This window comes from Nematostella vectensis, chromosome 7, assembly GCF_932526225.1.
Source record: "Nematostella vectensis chromosome 7, jaNemVect1.1, whole genome shotgun sequence".
Lineage (NCBI taxonomy): Eukaryota > Metazoa > Cnidaria > Anthozoa > Actiniaria > Edwardsiidae > Nematostella > Nematostella vectensis.
This window is the reverse complement of record NC_064040.1, coordinates 5,518,511-5,538,642: the sequence shown is the minus strand read 5'-3', so window position 1 is coordinate 5,538,642 and position 20,132 is coordinate 5,518,511. Positions and strand designations below refer to the sequence as shown.

The 20,132-nt window shown below is 40.2% G+C and overlaps 1 protein-coding gene across 1 annotated transcript; it reads right to left on the bottom strand.

Annotated features, from left to right (window-relative positions):
• Nucleotides 1-745: 745 nt before the first annotated feature.
• LOC5507010 (calcium-independent protein kinase C) lies at nt 746-19,915 on the bottom strand. Its single transcript, XM_001627635.3, has 16 exons — nt 19,393-19,915; nt 19,220-19,298; nt 18,823-18,976; nt 16,134-16,168; nt 14,869-14,945; nt 14,554-14,698; nt 12,548-12,690; nt 11,712-11,939; nt 10,931-11,104; nt 9,292-9,383; nt 8,523-8,585; nt 7,879-8,017; nt 7,205-7,285; nt 6,498-6,605; nt 5,410-5,553; nt 746-1,975 (listed from the first exon to the last, which is right to left on the bottom strand). Exons 1-16 carry the CDS (start codon nt 19,717-19,719, stop codon nt 1,832-1,834), a joined length of 2,133 nt encoding a protein of 710 aa, XP_001627685.2. The 5' UTR covers nt 19,720-19,915; the 3' UTR covers nt 746-1,831.
• Nucleotides 19,916-20,132: the final 217 nt, after the last annotated feature.

Sequence of the window (20,132 nt, the reverse complement as noted above, 5' to 3'; positions counted from 1 at the left end):
ATAGAATACGGCACTTGGCACATTTCTTTATGAGTCCCCACTTGAGTTTTGTTTTCTAGCTAATAAGTTGCTTTTTCAAACAGTGAGAATTTGCGCATGCGCAAAGACGTCATAGTATAGTACACATCTCATTTTCCCACGCGTTGTAACCCGCATGCTCCTCTCTTTGCACGGATAATAATCCTCATTGAGTATGGGGTAAGAAATGACACAAACACGCCGATTTAGATTAAACTAGTTTTCAATGCACAATCATATATTTATACCACATGGAGATACTTTGCGATGGGCTTCCTTCAAAATCCACAGGCTCCATGCCTATTTCACAGCTAAAACGACCGTGCGTACGCGTACGTATGTATTACGTGCGTACGCAAGACGTATGTACTACGTGCGTACGCAAGACGTATGTACTACGTGCGTAAGCAAGACGTATGTACTACGTGCGTACGCAAGACGTATGTACTACGTGCGTACGCGTACGTATGTACTACGTGCGTACGCAAGACGTATGTACTACGTGCGTACGCAAGACGTATGTACTACGTGCGTACGCGTACGTATGTACTACGTGCGTACGCAAGACGTAGTAGTTTGCCTTGCCTTACGTAAAAGTAATTATCGATGGGGTCACGCCCCTCTAGCCAATGAATGCGCTAGATAGGACCAATAAATCAAATTAAATGACTTAACGGTTTCAAAAGTATTTCCTGATCCACCCCATATTTATTTACGACTTCACACCTTTATTGTAACAAAATGAAGGTTTATTATTCTTTAAAGCAGGATTTCATCAAATTTAGACAGCTCCGATAAGAGACTTCGAGAGTTCTACAGTAGGTTACCTATCTAGTGACTAAGTATTTATTTGTAATATTGTCCTATTTTAATAAGTTAAAAAATGTAGAATAATTACAGCTTGTATAAAGAAATTACTGAGAAATCTGTTCATGCCTATGGCAAAAAGGAAACCTCAGAGATAGAGAAATGAAGAAAACAACAGCAGCAACAACAATAACAACAACAAACACGAGAAGACTGTAAAACAAATAAGAGTTTAAAACGTACGCGAATAACAAAAGCCTAAACATAAAAGATAAAACTGAAAGCCAATGTCAGACTGTTGCGACAAGTCCTTTTGGAAGAATTAACGTCGACGGTCTGACTAGACTTGGAAACTAGTTTCATCTCGATTTTGGAGAATTATCGGAAATAAAAACATACACGGCAGCAATGCAATTCGCAACCTCTTCAATGAGCTAAGATCAGAGACTGCAATCAGAAGGGAACATGACAGCGTACGTGCATTGCACCATATGTGTGACCACCAGCGCATGAGATGCGAGGTACGTGCGCTGTTCAGTCGTACCACACCCTCCCCCCTCTTGTTTGCAGCCTCATGGACTCAAACTAGCCAAGAGATCACCTTTAAAAATATGTATCTATACATTGGCACCGCATTTCAACGGATTCTGATTCGATAAAATTTATCTAAACTTTCTAACATCTTTTTTGTGAAAGTCCACAGGAAGGCTGAGACTCTAATATATTGCGCCCTCGGAAATGTCCAGAACCTCGGGATTCATTGAATTAGGCAATGATTGTTAATTATCTGCTCGTCAGAAGGCGTTTGGCCAAAGTCCATATACAATGCAGACGAGTCCTTCCGCTAAAAACCAGGCCATTGAGCCATTAAAAACTGGATGATCTCAAACACGTGACTTGTTAAGGCTCGTCTACAGCAAGCACGCGAACTTCCGCCGGAAAAGACGTCATCACTGCGGAACATCACTTCAGACACATCAACGCGATGAGATGCGTGACACTTGCGTTACACAAAATGCGGATTGACAAATGAGAAGCCTCGGAACTCCCGCTGATCGATGTTGACGATGACGTTCCGGTCCGTTGGAGTGAGTTTGGGCTCCTCCTTTGTGAAGTCCGTATCGAAGTTTCCAACATCTGTTCTTGATCTCTGTGGATAGGGAAACACCGACAGCTCTAAGTCACGATCTACATCAACAGTACATCTGCAACCGCCAGAGCAAAAAAAAAAAAATGGCACGAAATTTTCCAATTCTCAATATATAAGCTCAAGATTCCGCATACCAGTAGTTCCTCTGACCAAAAGCTGAATTCCAAGTTTAAAATTTTTTGAAGATATGAAATTTAGATATTAGCGAGCAAAGTTGGCTTAATTTCTGATCAGAGCCCGACTTCTTCCTAAAAACGAGGAGAATTCATACTTTGAACATTTGAAAATTGCACTTTAAGCCTCATATCTCAAAGACGAATCCATTAGAAGAAACACTTTTTGATATGTTGGTTTACACAACATAAGGAACCTCTATGCAAACATTCAAGCTTACCGAAGTTAACCAGACCTTATTTTGAGAAAACTTGCCATTTTTTTTGCTCTGTCGCTGCAACCACTATGCTGCCTTGTAGTGTATGCACGTGCTAGAAACACAATCAAGAACACTGCGCGCGGTCGCAAACGCAATGCGCACACAAAAAAGACGCGCGAGCAAGCAAATTACACTATGACGAAAGAAGGGATAACCCTCCGCGAATGAATGTTGCAAAGTAGAATATCATCTGCTCGTTACGCAACGCCTTCACTTATTATGTAACACGTCAAATAGGTATAGGCTGGTATGAGTATGAGCAGCAAAAGGCCATCTTTCGACAAGCAGGGAAATTTGGTGTGGGACTCGTTCCAGCAGCCTCCGGGCACCGCGAGCGAAGAGGACTTCGAAGAACTCCCATCGCATCACTGCCTCATACTGGACAAAAGTTTCGAAGCTCTGAAGTCGGCCAGATCATCTACCGACGCGATGAGGAAAACAAACCGAACCCTATCGATGCTTGTTCATACAGAAACGGAAAAGAGCGAAGAATACGACGCCGAAGTGCATGGTGGGAAGGATTTTTTGTATAAGGCCGAGAAAGACTCTATGCTAAGCTGCATTCGAGAGAGGAACGAGGGGGGTAGGGTGGGGAAGTGTTCAGCGGAGGACACGACGCAGGGGGAGGTGGAAATAAGAAGGGATGAAATTGACTGTGGGGGTAGGGGAGAGCCCCAGGCTCAGGGTTGCCTAGACAATATCTCAGAGAGCGAAGAGGGCGACTACAGCATGCAAGAGAATACAGAAGAGCCAAAGATAACACTGCTAGACGAGTAATTCATACTCCTTGACCAAGATCTTATGCCGGAGCATATTGGGTTTTATTTATATCAGATCAGGTTTGTAACCAAGATTTCTCTTTTGAAGTCTATAGTATAACCCAAAGCTTATGACATCGGTACATAATAAGCAGCTGATGCAAATAATAAATGACTCGTGAATGTTATGCGTTTTATAAACCAAGAAAAGAAATGCGACATTGCCGGGGTCATCCAACGTCTTTTGCTAGCTGCTTGTTGTGGTTTCTGCAGCCAACACAAAATCTGCGGCGCACATTTGAAAGGGGACCATGTAAAGTGTTAAAGGGGCGCTTATCATGTAAAGTGTTAAAGGGGCGCTTATCATGTAAAGTGTTAAAGGGGCGCTTATCATGTAAAGTGTTAAAGGGGCGCTTATCATGTAAAGTGTTAAAGGGGCGCTTATCATGTAAAGTGTTAAAGGGGCGCTTATCATGTAAAGTGTTAAAGGGGCGCTTATCATGTAAAGTGTTAAAGGGGCGCTTATCATGTAAAGTGTTAAAGGGGCGCTTATCATGTAAAGTGTTAAAAGGGCGCTTATCATGTAAAGTGTTAAAGGGGCGCTTATCATGTAAAGTGTTAAAGGGGCGCTTATCATGTAAAGTGTTAAAGCGGCGCTTATCATGTAAAGTGTTAAAGGGGCGCTTATCATGTAAAGTGTTAAAGCGGCGCTTATCATGTAAAGTATTAAAGGGGCGCTTATCATGTAAAGTGTTAAAGCGGCGCTTATCATGTAAAGTGTTAAAGGGGCGCTTATCATGTAAAGTGTTAAAGCGGCGCTTATCATGTAAAGTATTAAAGGGGCGCTTATCATGTAAAGTGTTAAAGCGGCGCTTATCATGTAAAGTATTAAAGGGGCGCTTATCATGTAAAGTGTTAAGGGGGCGCTTATCATGTAAAGTGTTAAAGGGGCGCTTATCATGTAAAGTGTTAAAGGTGCGCTTATCATGTAAAGTGTTAAAGGGGCGCTTATCATGTAAAGTGTTAAAGGGGCGCTTATCATGTAAAGTGTTAAAGGGGCGCTTATCATGTAAAGTGTTAAAGGGGCGCTTATCATGTAAAGTGTTAAAGGGGCGCTTATCATCTAAAGTGTTAAAGGGGCGTTTATCATGTAAAGTGTTAAAGGGGCGCTTATCATCTAAAGTGTTAAAGGGGCGCTTATCATGTAAAGTGTTAAAGGGGCGTTTATCATGTAAAGTGTTAAAGGGGCGCTTATCATGTAAAGTGTTAAAGAGGCGCTTATCATGTAAAGTGTTAAAGGGGCGCTTATCATCTAAAGTGTTAAAGGGGCGCTTATCATGTAAAGTGTTAAAGGGGCGCTTATCATGTAAAGTGTTAAAGGGGCGCTTATCATGTAAAGTGTTAAAGGGGCGCTTATCATGTAAAGTGTTAAAGGGGCGCTTATCATGTAAAGTGTTAAAGGGGCGCTTATCATGTAAAGTGTTAAAGGGGCGCTTATCATGTAAAGTGTTAAAGGGGCGCTTATCGTGTAAAGTGTTAAAGGGGCGCTTATCATTTAAAGTATTAAAGGGCCGCTTATCATGTAAAGTGTTAAAGGGGCGCTTATCATGTAAAGTGTTAAAGCGGCGCTTATCATGTAAAGTGTTAAAGGGGCGCTTATCATGTAAAGTGTTAAAGGGGCGCTTATCATGTAAAGTGTTAAAGGGGCGCTTATCATGTAAAGTGTTAAAGGGGCGCTTATCATGTAAAGAGTTAAAGGGGCGCTTATACGAAGCTGGGTGCTCGACGGGCGAGTGCGGTTAATTGCATGAGCGAGTACAAGTAACACGACAAAGAGTGCGTTGAATTGATGAGTACAAGTAACTCGACGAGCGAGTGCGGTTAATTGCATGAGCGAGTACAAGTAACACGACAAAGAGTGCGTTGAATTGATGAGTACAAGTAACTTGACGAGAGATTGCGGTTGATTGCACAAGCGAGTACAAGAAACTCGACAAGTGCGTTTATTGATGAGTGAGTACAAGTAAATCGACAAGAGTGTGTGGTTTATTGCATGAGCGTGTACGAGTAACTCGACGAGAGTGCGTTTAATTGCATGAGCGAGTACAAGTAACTCCATGAGCGAGTACGAGTAACTCCATGAGCGAGTACGAGTAAATCGATGAGCGAGTACCAGTGACTCTATGAGCGTGCGCGGTAGATGAATGGGTGCACTTATGGTAACTCGATTTGGCTATACTTACAATTTTAGGCTTGAAAGGCGGGTTTATTTGCCGCGCCTCCAGCTTTTCGAAGTTGATGAGTCTGAAGAACGCATGTTCTCGGATCGAGCTTTCCGTACTCGTCGGCGTACAACCCAATCGCTTCAGATAATTTTTAGTCATGAACTAAAACAGAAAAAAATAAAAAGCGTCGCTACAATGACATAACTAATACATACTCCATGGACAATTGGTTTGAATATTCGCTCTTTTCAGGGGCGTTGTCAGGGGGATTAGGCCAAAGCAATACATATCCCCTCCTTTCAAAAGTATTTTTCAATGAAGGAGAGAGACGTTCAGCCTAAAACTAACATGGCCCTGTACTAATACTATATCTACATATCATATTTAATCTACTCCTCTCTACTCCTCGCGCAATTAGAAACAAATGCAAAAAGGATAGAACGTCAACTATAAAATCAACGCCTACATACAAAATTCAACAAGCCTTGAAATGTCATAATATATCGTATTCACACATACCGTGACAATGTACTTATCGTACATGACATTATACCAACCCTATAAATTGTAGCATATTGTTACACTCATTAGACTTAGCACTTTAGGGGCACGTGGTGTTGTGGAGTCTTTATATAAGTGACATTTGTTGATTTGAGCTCCCGCAGACATGACGGAAGAACCTGGAAAATTCGCAATTCGAGATAGAGAAAGAAGACACAATTTCTTACAATGGCCATCGGTTCCTTGTATTCCGGACTGATTTTTGAAACACAAATAACGTGAGGCCGAAATGCACATACACATATTTTTGCTTTTTAAGTTTTTTTTCCTTGATCATTCTTGCGCTATGTATGAGCTCAGGGACGAAAAGCTCAAATTTCAATGACACTTTACAAAAAGTCGCATCAATTTAAAAAAAGCAGCATTTGATATTTTGTTTGCTATTACTAACTAAGTACTTAAAGAAATTTTCCGCCTTATTAGATCTGAAATGAGCTTATTTGAAGCGTTAAGTCATGTTTTTCCGTCATGTCGCTCCCGCACGTTTCTTCTGCAGTTATTCCCTTCCCCCCCCCCCCCCCCCCTGGACCGGTCTCTCTTCTCACCCCTTTGAGTATGGAGACAGCTTCTCTCGACAACCACACTGGGTAAAGCACGTCATCGTGGAGAATTGATTCAAACAAGTCTTCCTCATTCTCGGCCTCGAACGGCGGCTACGAATAAACGAGTACCAAACAAACGCTTGTTACTACATTATCAGGAATCTTATGGTAGAAGTACTGCAACGGATTTGGCGTGTTCTTTCACTAGGGAAAGTATCATCGGCCCACCTACTGGATATATGTGTGTTGGTTAGATGCACTAGATGGTACCACAGGGCTAGGGCCTTTATTGATTTATCCTGCTTTATGTATAAACGCTAAGTGGCCACCTATTGGTAATTTATATAGGTTATTCACCTTATAAACTATCCAGGCAAAAATATTTCAATACAAAAAGCGATCGCAAAACACATCTATAAATGCTTCTCCCGTAGGAACAGTATTATCTCAACATGACTCAAAATTATTTTTGTGTTGTGTAGTGGTCGTATATAGTTAGAATTTATTGGGATTCCCAGTCAATGTACTCTTTTGTATAAGACCCCAATAAAAACTGTCTGTCTGTCTGTCTATAAGTTAGATGGGGCAACCCCTCCCCCCCCCCCCCAGTAGAGCACGAATTTTCAAAGTAATATTTAATAATCTGGTATCTAGAAAATGCAAGAAATGAGGGGTTTCCCCTCCTGACATAGTTGGGAGACTGTTTTTACCTGCCCCGCCATCATCTCATACATGAGGACACCAAGCGCCCACCAGTCCACAGAGAAGCCGTACGGCTGCTCCTGTAAGATCTAAACAAAAACATTCATATCAGCTTTTATAGGACAGAAGCAATAATAATACCAAGGTAAAAACAGGATAATTTCAGCTCGAAATGATGTGCCTTCAAGTCGAATGGGATGGAAACATCCCTTCCACCCTGTGCTTTTTTAAGTAATGGAATACCGTATTGACTTGAATAAGCGCCCATAACATTTTTCGACCCTCAGACGGAACACTTATTCTTTTAATATCAATTTTATACTACTACAACAGTTTCTTTCCTCTATATCATTATTTCAACTTGAACTAGCTTTTTAGAATAAACTTTCATCCATTTAATGTGCCTCTGTCTTTGTCCGGAGTCCATGAGCTTCAGTGCCTTCTAAGAACTACATATACAATTTTACTTAGTTACATAAAACCTAGGGAGCGCTTATTCTAGTAAATACGATAGTCAAATTCCTTATCTTTACATAGCTTGACGTTCCTTTAACTACCCTTTAATGTGATTTAAGTGCCAATCTGTGTTCTTCCGAGTGCGTTCGTCAAGTGTGCTTTCTCCCGTTTCCCCCACTTGCCTTGGTACGAATACTCACGACAAATTTCTACGTTTTTCACGTACCTCTGGCGCAATGTAGTCAGGCGTCCCACAGAACGTGGTAGTGGTTTTCCCTGGCGCCATGTTCTCTTTACACATGCCAAAGTCTGCGAGTTTGATATGACCATCCGCGTCCAACAACACATTATCGAGCTTTAAGTCTCTGTAGAAAAAGCAGAATGCAAGATGATGAGGTATACCCATAAAGGTGGGTCGAGTATCTCAAAATATTGCCGAGTACTTCTGAACATTTTTCAATTCTAATAGAAAGTAGCGGAAAAATAATATGAATTGTAGGGTCAATTGATGCTCCCAAATATTGTAAACGCGGATCCTTTCACTCACGGTTGTTATCACGATCAAAAGGTTTTGGAAAATATTTAAAATAGGTTCTACTTTTTCCGGTGCTTTTACTTCCGCGCAATGTAAATTCAGCGAGAAAACAAAACAAAAACTCATAGGCTCAACTATTCGTTTCACATATGAACAAGCGGAACTAATACCTCCCAAATAGACATGATTCTTACACATCTCTGTCATAATGCAGATTCACTAGAGAAATTAGCAAATCATTTGATCGCAAATCGCTTGTAAGTTCTGCACAACTTTGAACAGTCTCAGTATTTTGTTTCCTGTTTTCAATTGCAAAAAAAAAAAGAATATCATACCTGTAAATAACACCATTTTGATGGAGAAACTGTAACGCAAGGACCACTTCCGCTGCGTAAAACCTAAAGGAAATGCGTAAAATCAGTTGGGATGCTTCGATTAATCTCGGAAAATACCTAATAATTTGGCTGTCTAGGGGAGAATTTGGGCTACGTAGGAATAAGGGTTTCCTGTGGCGTTAGTCCTTGTGATTCTTCTTGGGAGTTTTCTATAACACGTGAAAAGGAAAAATGTAGTTCTCCTGAGCCTTTTGGCCACGTGAACCTTCATTAAGGCTTAAGGCCTCTCGCGGGTCGCTTTCAAAAACTCGTTTAAATTGAAATCTGTTTAGTAGCCCCTTCAAAGCGTGCAATCGATCTGATCTTTGGCGAACATAATCAACATTTTCTAAATGTTTCCGAGGGTGGCCAAACGGTCACGAAACATAGGGAAACATGTTTACGCGCGCTTGGAAACATGAAATGTTTCTAACTCGCTGTGTAAACATTTTTGTGTCCTAGACGCAAAATTTGTTGCGCGCAACAACGTTTCCATGGTGGCCAAACTTCCGGCAACATGTGTCCTTGTTTGGCCAGGGCTTAAGACAATCAATGCACAGGACCAAAAACACTAACCATTACTATAGTGAATCATATATGAAAAATCTACGTAATAACCCTTTCCCCAAGCTCGTCCCAGATTCCAGGCTTCTTCTCGGTTCTAAGAACACAGGCAACCCAGTAAGGAGGGTAGGGACTAGGCTGCCTGAATATGTTTTTCATTTCTTACCTAGATCTGTTCTCGTCAAATTTTCTTGATTTTTGTATTTGGAACATTAGATCCCCTCCGTTGACATACTCCATGACAAAGAACAATCGCTCCTACAAGACCAAGAGTTTGTAAGCTGTTGTCAAACATGGCAACATTTTTTTAGCTTTTGGCAGAGTAACTTATTAACAACAGAAAAGAAAACTGTACAGGACCCGAAATGATCCCAGGACCCGAAATGATCCCCAAAAGTACCCAAACTGATCCCGGGACCCGAAACGATCCCCAAGAGTCCCCGAAATGAACCCCAAGGAATTGCAGTAATGGACAAACAAAAGGAATGTGGAAGGATTGGCTTTCAGTTTTAAAAACATATGAAACATTTTAGCGTCATTTTTGTCACTATCCAGAAATTTGAATTAACTAAAACCATAGTATTAAGATTTTTATATACGACTGCGCGGGAAATACAGCTTTCGACAGCTTGGTTGAGTCAGCAATTGGGGTCAAATAAAAATTTCCGGTATCGTTTCGGGTCCCGGGATCAGTTGGGGTACTTTTGGGGATCATTTTGGGTCCTGGGATCGTTTCGGGTCCTGGGATCATTTCGGGTCCTGTACAAAACAGCGACGGCAGCAACAGTGAAAATCGGCAGAGACAGATAAAAGCGCATACACAATCGACGATGACGACCGCGCCAACCGAAACGACAACATAAAATGCTTTATGCTTCGCGCTCTATATAAACTATTCAATAAAACTTGACTTGATTTTTAGAGAAAAAAAAAGAATGGCTATAGAACTTGTTTCTGCCGAACCAAAATATCTGGGTTTACTGCAGAGCAAACATTCTTATTATATTCTCGATAGACAAGGATCTTATAGTTCCAAGTCGTGGTTTGGAGAAAATCGGCTGAAATGTACCAGACAGTGCATCAAGTCTGCCTCTTTGAATTTCCCATTGTTTCTGCCTTTCAGGGCTTCTGGAATTACGCGCTTGTGCGGAAGCGCGTAATTTGGCTTTTTTCGCGTAATCCGCGTAATCCACAAATTTCCGCGTAATTTGGCTAAATTTTGAAAGACAAAACATTTAATTGCACAGCTGATGTGTTCTTTTAGGGTTGTTACCTCTATTTCTCGTGAAAAAAGAGAGATATTCTTCGTAAGAGTGCGATATTTCGAACTGAATTTCCGAAAACAAATAAAATGACTAGGCGTTCTTTGCTAAACCGCGAAGGCCTAGGACTAATAATAAAATACTTTTTTTAATTGGCTGGTGGCTAGGAGCCAATGAAAACTCGCCTAAGATATTTTCACGCAAAAAAATTAACCTTTTCAAGTTATTTCGTGCTTTCCTTCGGTACAAAATGTTGTTTGGGCGTAATAGTTGGTATTCCGTGTAATTTAGCGCGTAATTCAGTAAAGAATCCCGCAAAATTTTGATTTTTAAAGAAAAATGTATTGCAAAATCCCGCGGAATTTAGCGCGTAATGATTGATTTTCCGCGTAATTTAGCCAAGAATCCCGCGTAATTTTGAGTTTTTTTCCGCGTAATTCCAGAATCCCTGCTTTGTCGTCGTAGGTGTCTCCCTATTCAGGCAAGAGGACAAGGCTTCGAACCTAAACTAATAAAACATGTACAGGAACAAATGGAACGTACCACTGTCTGAAATGAGGAGTGCAGCGAGGTAAGGAAAGGGTGACCCGCGGAAAGCGCCAGCACGCGTCTCTCGATCATCGTGCACTCCACGTCGTCATCTTGTAGTACGGACTCCTTTTTTAAGATTTTGATGGCGTAAACTTCGTCGGTTCCTTTTCTTTCTGCTAATAAAACCTGGGGAAGAGAGCAATTTCATGAGTATGCACCTTTCTTCTGCGAATATGTCATGCAAAGCGAATTCATAAATATGGTTCAAAAGACTGGGGCGAGCACGCTCAGTCGTTATACAGTTGCAGCCTCTTTATCCCGTAAATGCTCGTTTTAGCGCCCTGCATTGAAGAGCCGCTCCCTCCTTTACTTAGGCAACCATAAAATAAGCATCCATTTCAAATAAGCGTCCCCAGCACCCCAACAAATGTAAGGAGGACAGAATGCAATTCTATTAGCAAATATCAATTCAGAAAGGCGTGTACGGACTTTTTGTTGGAGTTGTTATTGCTTAAATAACTTACTGTTTGATGACTAGACATTTTATTTAATTTGATAATTAAAATTAAGTTATTAACAGTTATTTACATAGAGCTGAAGTCTTGATTTGACATAAGCGCTCCGCTTCGAATAAGCGCCCGCCTCACACCCAGGGGCCGTTTCCTTGGCGCTAAAACAAGCATTATGGTAACTGGAACCCCCGACGGTAGTTATCGGACAAAAAGGAACAAAAAGGAACAACAGCAAGATATAACCATGAAAAGTGTGTGATACAAACATCATTGAATAATACCTTTCCAAAGCTGCCTTTTCCTAATACTTTAATAAAGGTGAAATCCTTGAGCGTCATCTTGCGAAGCACATGCCTCCGTCTCTCGCCCGGGGAGGTCTGGTGCGACTCCAGTTTGAAGGTGCTGCCTGGTAGACCGTTCTCGTTGACAGATTCCATCATGGAAGGACTGGAGACTGAACGTGGGGTCATTTTCTTCGCCGGTTTGTTAGTGCAATCGTGAAATGATGGCTAAAAAAATAAGAGAAGCAAGTGTGATGAGAATATTAAAAAAAAGCTGGAATTGCAATTTAGTTTTGTTAATACTATCTATTAAGAACTATGAATGAAATAAGTATGGTAAAAATAACTACTGTGAATCTGTAAAGGCCTGGCTAAACTAGGCGGTGTGACATGTCTAATTGCTTGCTAGTTTAGCCACTACCAAAAACATGTAGTGCGCGACAAATATATGAGAGCGCGACATGAAAATGTTTCTCAACTATCCAAGAAACATTTCTTTGTCGCTACCACGAGATTTGTCGCGCGCTACAATGTCTTACTGGGTGGCTAAACTAGGAGACATGCAGGCGACATGTATCTATTGACGGAAATTCCGGATCCATATCCCAAAGGAATTTGGGATACCTCTACCCCCTCCAAGTTTCAATCCTTGAAACGGGCATCGAACCCTTATGCACACTGTAATTTCATATTTTCTCAGGAGGGGTTATAGATATTTTACGAATTCGAATTTCTGAAACTTAAACTTAAACGATGTTGTTTCGTAATAGCTGCCCCAGCCACAGCCCGATTCACGAGTACAACATCAATTACTGTGTCATCGTTTTCGTTTTTACCTTTTTGATCTGCTGTGATTCTTCGTGTATTCTGTCGGGGGATATACCTATTTCTTCGAGAATCTCGGCCATTTTCTTAGGATTTATTCCACAATTATTGGCTACGTTTTGATGACATCTCCTATGAACATTCATTTTGCAAACTGAAACAAAACGGAACAGAAGAGGCGTTAAACTCTGGTAAAATAATATAAAGAATCATTACTATATAATCGCACCTGTGGGCCAAAAGATTTTGATTGTGTTCAAGTGAGTGAGCCTCAGAAACTTCCCAAGTAACTTAGAGAAGATTGAAAACGCTAGCAACACACAGGAACATTTCTTTTGCATTTTTTCCGTTGCCTTGTTTTTCCATCGAGAGCGGGCAAAACAGCACGACAAAAAAAGGACCTCTTGTCTGGACTAGCGCTAGATTATCATCTTACGTTATGAAAAGCACGGATTAATCAACAACCATGCTACGCTAGCTGCACGTTACAAATAAAAAGCACGAGTACGAAAAACACGTGTTCCGAAAATCCCGTGTTCACAGAAACGTCTGTGACAAAATTATTATGTAATCAAATATACTATCTTTATACTGAGGTAGCCAATCTTCAACAGAAAAAAAGTCGTGTTTGATTCTGGGTAAAGGCCTAACATTTTAATTTCCAGAAATCTTTTATATCAAGATACCTCATTGCAGTATCCGAAAATTTTGTGGCAAAATTGTTTCATGAAATGCTTGTGGCATATTTTCCCGAGAATAAGCGTTTAACTTTTCAATAGGGCCCAGGCTTGCGCAGACATATGAATACTTTGCGATGAAAACATCCGTCTCCCAAAGGACAAACATCAACTAAAAATAACTAAAATCACCCGCCATTTAAACAGACAAAACAAGTGTCTCCTTACGAATAAATGTTTTTTTTTTCATGAATATAATTTTTTTCTGTTTGACTTGTTTATGTTAATTTTGAAAAAAAAAATGGGGAATTTTGAAAAAATAAAAAAACAAATCGTTTTAACTTGTTACAGCCGAATTCGATGAACCATAATGCTAGTCACTGGACGAGAACCAGACAATATTCGCGACAGAGAGCCAGGCCTCTGCACTAGGCAAAACAGGGCATAAATTGTGTAAAAAATTGTGTCAAAAAGGTCACCCCCCTCTCTAAATCCTAGATCCCCCACTGAAATGTAATGCAGATTTCTCCTTTGTCCCCATCCTATTTCATAGAGCTTTCTTAAATGTGCCACATAAGGCGGACCCACAAAGCATTTGCCAGTTACTCAGGCGTGAGCTGGGAGAGGGGGGGTTCGATTGTGTAGTTCCAGAAATTATCCATACCCCCCTATTGAGGGAGTCAGAGGTATGACCCCCCACGCCTCTGGAATTTCCAACCCCCTGGAAAAAAAATAAATACAGTAACTGTTAATTAAAAAGGGCATTTTACCCCCTTCCCCTCTGGAAATTCATGGGCGTTTGAACCCCCCCCCCTCCCCGGAATTTACAATCCCCTCAATAAGGGGGGGGGGGGGGGGGGTATGGATATTTTGTGGAACTACACATTACCATTTAGCAGACCTTTATCCCTTTATATGCCTGACTTAGCTCAATGTTCCTTCATTAGAGTTGACCATTCAGTTAAGTGGGAGAGAGGGGGGGCTATGGACCTGTTACAGTACTAATTTGAAAGTGGATGAAACATTTCAAATAGATTGTTAGTTTAATTTGCAAAGAAAGGCCACTCAGAGGTCATGCCCAAGTCACATGACTTACAGTAGCGGATCTAGGGGGAGGGTTTAGGGGGTTTAAACCCCCCTCTTGGGCTGCCCAGGGAATGTGTTATATGGCAAAAAATGCCATAAAGATTTAAACACTGCGCTTATTCGAGCAATTGTGGTCATCGATGAGAGAGCCTGTGGGAGCTATAAAATTTTGTAAGGAAAATGTTTTCTTTCCCCATATTGCCATTAGGTAAAGCCCCCATCTTAGCATAAAGCTAGATCCGCCCCTGACTCACCTGTACACTGCATTCCTTGTCTGACTATTCCATATAACAGAGAGCCACACAGTTCACAGAAGGTTGGACGATTGTAGCTCTTTTTTTCAAACTTGTGTGGGACATCCATTTTGAACCTAAGTGACCCTCCACCTAGAGGCATCGTCTAAGGGAAACACCAAAAATCAGTAAAATATTTGATTCCTTTGCAACTAATGTGTCTAGTGTAATTCTGGAAATTTTAATCATCAGGGGAACAGGGCATAGAATAGGGGCAGATGAAGTTCCAATTAGGGGGGGGGGGGGGAGGGAACCCAAATGGTGTTCATATCATACCTCAGCATCTTGTCGTGTTCCTGGGCACTTCGTCACTACCATCTTATGACAACGCTTGTGAACTACGCAAGTACAAACTAACATGCAAACATATTATGTTATGGTAGACAAAAAGGTAGACACATCAAAACATTAAGAAACTTTATAACTGTGAGAAGTTTGTCGTTTCTACACTAGCACCACCCATTGCCTGGTACATATGAAGCATAATCCAGGGACCACGGAGCATACTTTCAAGTAGTAGGGCTAATTAGTAAGAATTTCTTAAAAAGTGGTTGGGCTACAGCCCTATCAGGCGCTCCCCCTCTGGGGTACCTGTAAGCTATTCTCAAGCGGATCCTGGATTCAGGAAGGGAATGGGAGAGTGATTCAATAGGGTTTTAATCCCTGCCCCCCAAGGATTGCGATGTTCAGCTCTAAGACTAAGCCTTTCTGAATTATGTGCTGATACAAAAACCACACAATTCCCCTCCCAGTGGATTATTCTGAATAAAAAAACACATAACACCAATTAATAAGTGGCTAGATTCTACATACACACACCTATCAACCCCAGGAAATCTCAAGGCTTGAGAATTCTTTTTGGGGGAGGGGTGGGGTATATTCCCTTTTTGGAGGGCAGGGGTGGGTATACACTTGCAGGTGTTTGCTGTACGGAAGGCTCTCGCACACAAATACACTTAACATCTAACGAGGGTGTTACATAAATTGTGCTACGCAAAGGGATTATTGCTTTAAATATTTTTGCTAGAAAATAGGCATTGATTGTCAATAGTGTAGTTTTTCGGGAGCAATAAAAATCGCTTAAAAGCAGGAGGTTTGGTGCTCAATGCGGGAGAGCGGTAGAAGGCAAAATCTTGAGACTCCTGCCTAATTCGGGAGAGTTGACAGGTATGCATATACTATATGAAGTCTTTATCCAATTTTCCATACATCTTTGGCAAAAGTTAGGAAAACACAAAATGGTTGAGTTTTGAAACCTACTAGGCATTTCATGCAGAAACCATGGCGACCTAGGCACTAGCGTTATAAGTAGCAAAATCCAAAATGGTGACTATGATTGCTAGTAATAAAAACACAACTATTTAAATAGCATTTGAGTCATCCATTAGCATATTGCAAGGGAATGAAAATATTTAACAATAGCATAATAACTAATTTTTAAGGAAGAGGGATGCTGGGGTAGTAAAAGGAAAAGTATAAAAAAAAATTCCAGAAATTGACATAATCATCTAAAAGCTAACAATAAAAAAACCTTAACTCACCTTGACATTGATAACCTTGCTTTCCTATAACACCCCTGCACAAACAGAAAACAAACATTAGCATTTGACAACTCATCAAGAAAGATATACAAAAGATCATAAATATGATTGACTGTCATATTACTTTCTAGTTGAGTGGTTTATCTGCCTTTAAGTATGAAACATCAGTACAAAGTGGTGAAATACATGTATGGGTAATTCCAATATATATTGATGTGCACTTGCTTTGTTATTGCTTTATAATCTAATGTCATTTTAAGTGCCTTTAGGCAAAAATATAATTAAATAATTAAATTTTAAAAATCAGAGAATGAAATACATAGAAAATTCTCAAGACCCATATTATAGATTATTTGAAAATAAAGGGAATCCCACCAAGCTTCATTCAATTCATAAAATTTAGAACCATGAGACGAATAGGTAATAAATAATGATATTGATCACAATTTTAGTGTTTTCAGGCATTCCAACCATTCCAGTGAAATGTCATGACAAGTGAGTTAAGTGGCAATATATAGCATACATAAACATACATTAACATAAACATACAAATGACAAAATAATAAAAACAGGGAGAAGTGACTTAAAGAGATAGATGTCAAATTGTAAATTTAGAATACAAGGGGTTTTAATCCAAAGCAAAACTTAATCAGAATTTTTTTTTAACTTTAACATTACAGACTGGAGAGGTTGAGAAAGTCACTTCAATTGGTTGCATCTAGCTCACAACTTCTTTAAAATGTGGAACCATATTCTGATAAAAAGACAGGCATGTCATAGTAAAGAATACACGGTTAAAGCATCACATCTCTGAGTAGTATTTTTTAAATCAAACTGCAGTACACCAAAAATAAAAACTGAATTAGTTATAAACCTGATAAAGTTGTAACAGTTCCAGAGGATCTTTAATTTGCAAAAAAAAAAAAAAGGCAGGGGATCAAAAGAAAAAAAAAGAATTACTTAATCTCAGTTATATTCCAGATAAGAAGTCAATCTTTATGTTATATATGAAATGGTTGTGTTTAACATTAAAGAAAAGTTGAAATCGTAGGATAGGGAGAATTGCAAGCAGTCTATCCTCAAAATGCAAAAATATTTAAGTAGGGAATATTCCATTGTTATGAACCAAGAAGTTGAAGGCAGGTGTGCCTACTCATAGAAAAGTAAACAATTCATGCTTAATTCTACAGAGTATTTAATAATTGAAACAAAAATGTGACCATCCTTGTACTAATAGAGAAGTATTATATTTTGATCACAGATATGCAATTAAATAGGCTCATGTGGAAAGAAACCTCAGAGCTCTGGATAAAATGTTAAATTTTAACCACATTATTATCTAGTTTATTAACAAATTATTATTTTTAATAATAAGTAGACTTATCGCCATTATATTATCACCCATTTTATCCAGTTGCTATGAAGCAATAAGAAATTCATTTAATTAAGTATAGCCTTACACCTCTGTCAGAATGCAATCATAAACTAGGAAAAATGATAAAACAATAAAGCTGCACTTTGTCGACATACACAGATACTACAACACCTAAGGTGATAGACAACTTATCTTAACTAAGAAAAATTCAAGAGAGTTCTAAATGTCTGACAAAAAAACACAATCATCAAAAAACATTTGAGATTCAAACCAATATAAAATATACAGCCCCAAAGATCTCTAAATTGTTAGACTGTCAATTTACTTTGATCACAGCTTGTATAGTATGGTAATTTCTGGGCATCTTTGTGTGTTGGGTATGATTGAAGGGAAAGTCTCTTATCCAGCTTACAATCTAGCTTCAGGCATAGAGAGATATACCATGGACAATAGGTATGACATTAGAACACCACAGCACATCACTGAAATTTTAAGCAGTACTATGAAAAACTCTTTACTGCTGCCCTTTTCTCTTGGATGGGCTCAAGGTTGTAAACACACTTTGACCAACAGTGGAATATTTCCAATGTAAGCATGACTTGAGGTTATGCTAACGAGGTTGCTCAGTGGAATACAGGTGGTAGCTCAGATAATTTTTTCATAAAACAAGTGCTAGTAATCTGTGATCTTCTGAGAGGAAAAGTGTTCGGTTTGACTCGAATGCGGATAACACTGATCGTGAATGGAATCAAAGGTCTAGAAGTGTGACGAGCAGGGTGAAACACTTCAGATGCAACCACTAATACTGAGAGTAAACAGGCTATAGAATTATTATATAACAAGAAAGTTCACTGAAATTGCTTGGTAAACAAACAGAGCGAATAATGCAAAGCATCCACCGCATACTCGAATAGACTCTTTACCCGGTATTCCGGTATTCCATTCCAAATGAAATGTGTTCGATCCGAACACATGATCAATCGGTCCCCATAACACTCAAATGGTTTTCCATAATGCAACTTGTAATGTCTATAAATTGGTGCTATTCTTAAAGAACAGCAATAAATTTGGAAAACGGATAGCGAGAAAGGGGAAACATATACTCAAAATGATTGCCAAGTAAGTACGGGCTAGTACCCGCAGCAGAAGAGGTCGATTATAGACTTGGTAGTATCGCGAAATGTCAACAAAGTTTGCGCTGACCAGTGATCAAGTTAGCGTAGGTTGTAAAGCCCTTAGAAAGGCTGCAGCTCCAGGTAAAGCAGCAAAGTCAAGCGCACCGTGGACAGGCCGATAACACAAGGATTTACTTACCAGATAAAGTCGTTGCAGTGCGAGCAAAACGTAGGTTGACGCAGATAGGTCGCCATGAACTTATGTGAGTTAATTTGGTGGATTCTTCTACGCATAGCACCTCTTCGCCGATTGATCCCTCCTGGATTTTCCTTGAATACTCTCTGTTCTTTATCTGCAAGAATAGAAAAATGAGATAGCATGAATTGTCGTAAAATTCGAAGTTCTTGATCTCCAGTCACAGTCCCAGATAAGCCACTATTTGCACCAAAACACCATGACATGTTTCAAACGCCTTGTCTTCACGTAAATCCAATCAGAATAGTGCACAATGGGAAGGAGAAAGATCTGGGGGCTTCCAATGTACAATGTACCAGTTTCTATTTCAGAGTTAAATAGAAGCAAGTAGAAGTCGTACCATGATAGTGTTGGTGAGCGGTGTTACTTGGTTTGAGTTCTATGTTCACATGGACTTGGCCATGGGGCTCGAGAGGAATCTGAGGAAAAATATTCACAAATACAAATTGGGTTAAAGCGACCACCGAGGCGCCTCGCAAAAATCAAGTTCATCTCAAAGGAGTAAGGCTGTACCCATATTTCCGAGCTTCCACTTTTGATAACTTCTTCTAAAGAAACTGTAGTATTTGCAATAAAAGGCTTTGGCGGCATGACAGCGTTATGAAAGACAGCGAACTCTAGGTCTCGACCATTTTCCACTTCAACGATAAACTCTTCATTCCAAACGGGAGTGAAAGTTTTAGTCTTTGAGGTAGTCTGTGCTATTTGTACATCGTCGACCTTGACTAGTAAATAAGGGTCGATGGTGGTTAGTTTCACTCCCCAATGAGCTTTCGCTGCCGGTTTGAGTTCGATCGCCTCAAAGATCCGTAATTTGAGTGAACCAGTGAAGCCCACCATTTCTACGCGATCCACACCGGCCTGAAAACCTCCACCAAATTTACAGCAAGGATAACAACTGGCAGTATTCTATGTTAAAGTAAGCATGGCGACTCGTCCCGCGAAACAGGAGCTGTGCAGTGAGTTCGAAGCCTTGATCGTGAGCTAGTTTTGCATGTGATGACAATACTCTCTGCGGAAAGAAACAACAAGAATGTACCATCATGCAGTGCGCCTGGCGCGGGCGGTGCTCTCTCTAGAGGACTGGGCCTGAGTTCACATCTTACCTAGAACTGTAAAAAGTAAACAATAGATCATCCCAAGATGGCTATCGTTCGCTGCACTCTTTCTCCAAACACAAAGCCCGTGAGATTCTCCCACAAGTAGTGTTTTTCGTATAAAATAGTAGCTGCGTTTTACCTTCTCAAACGACT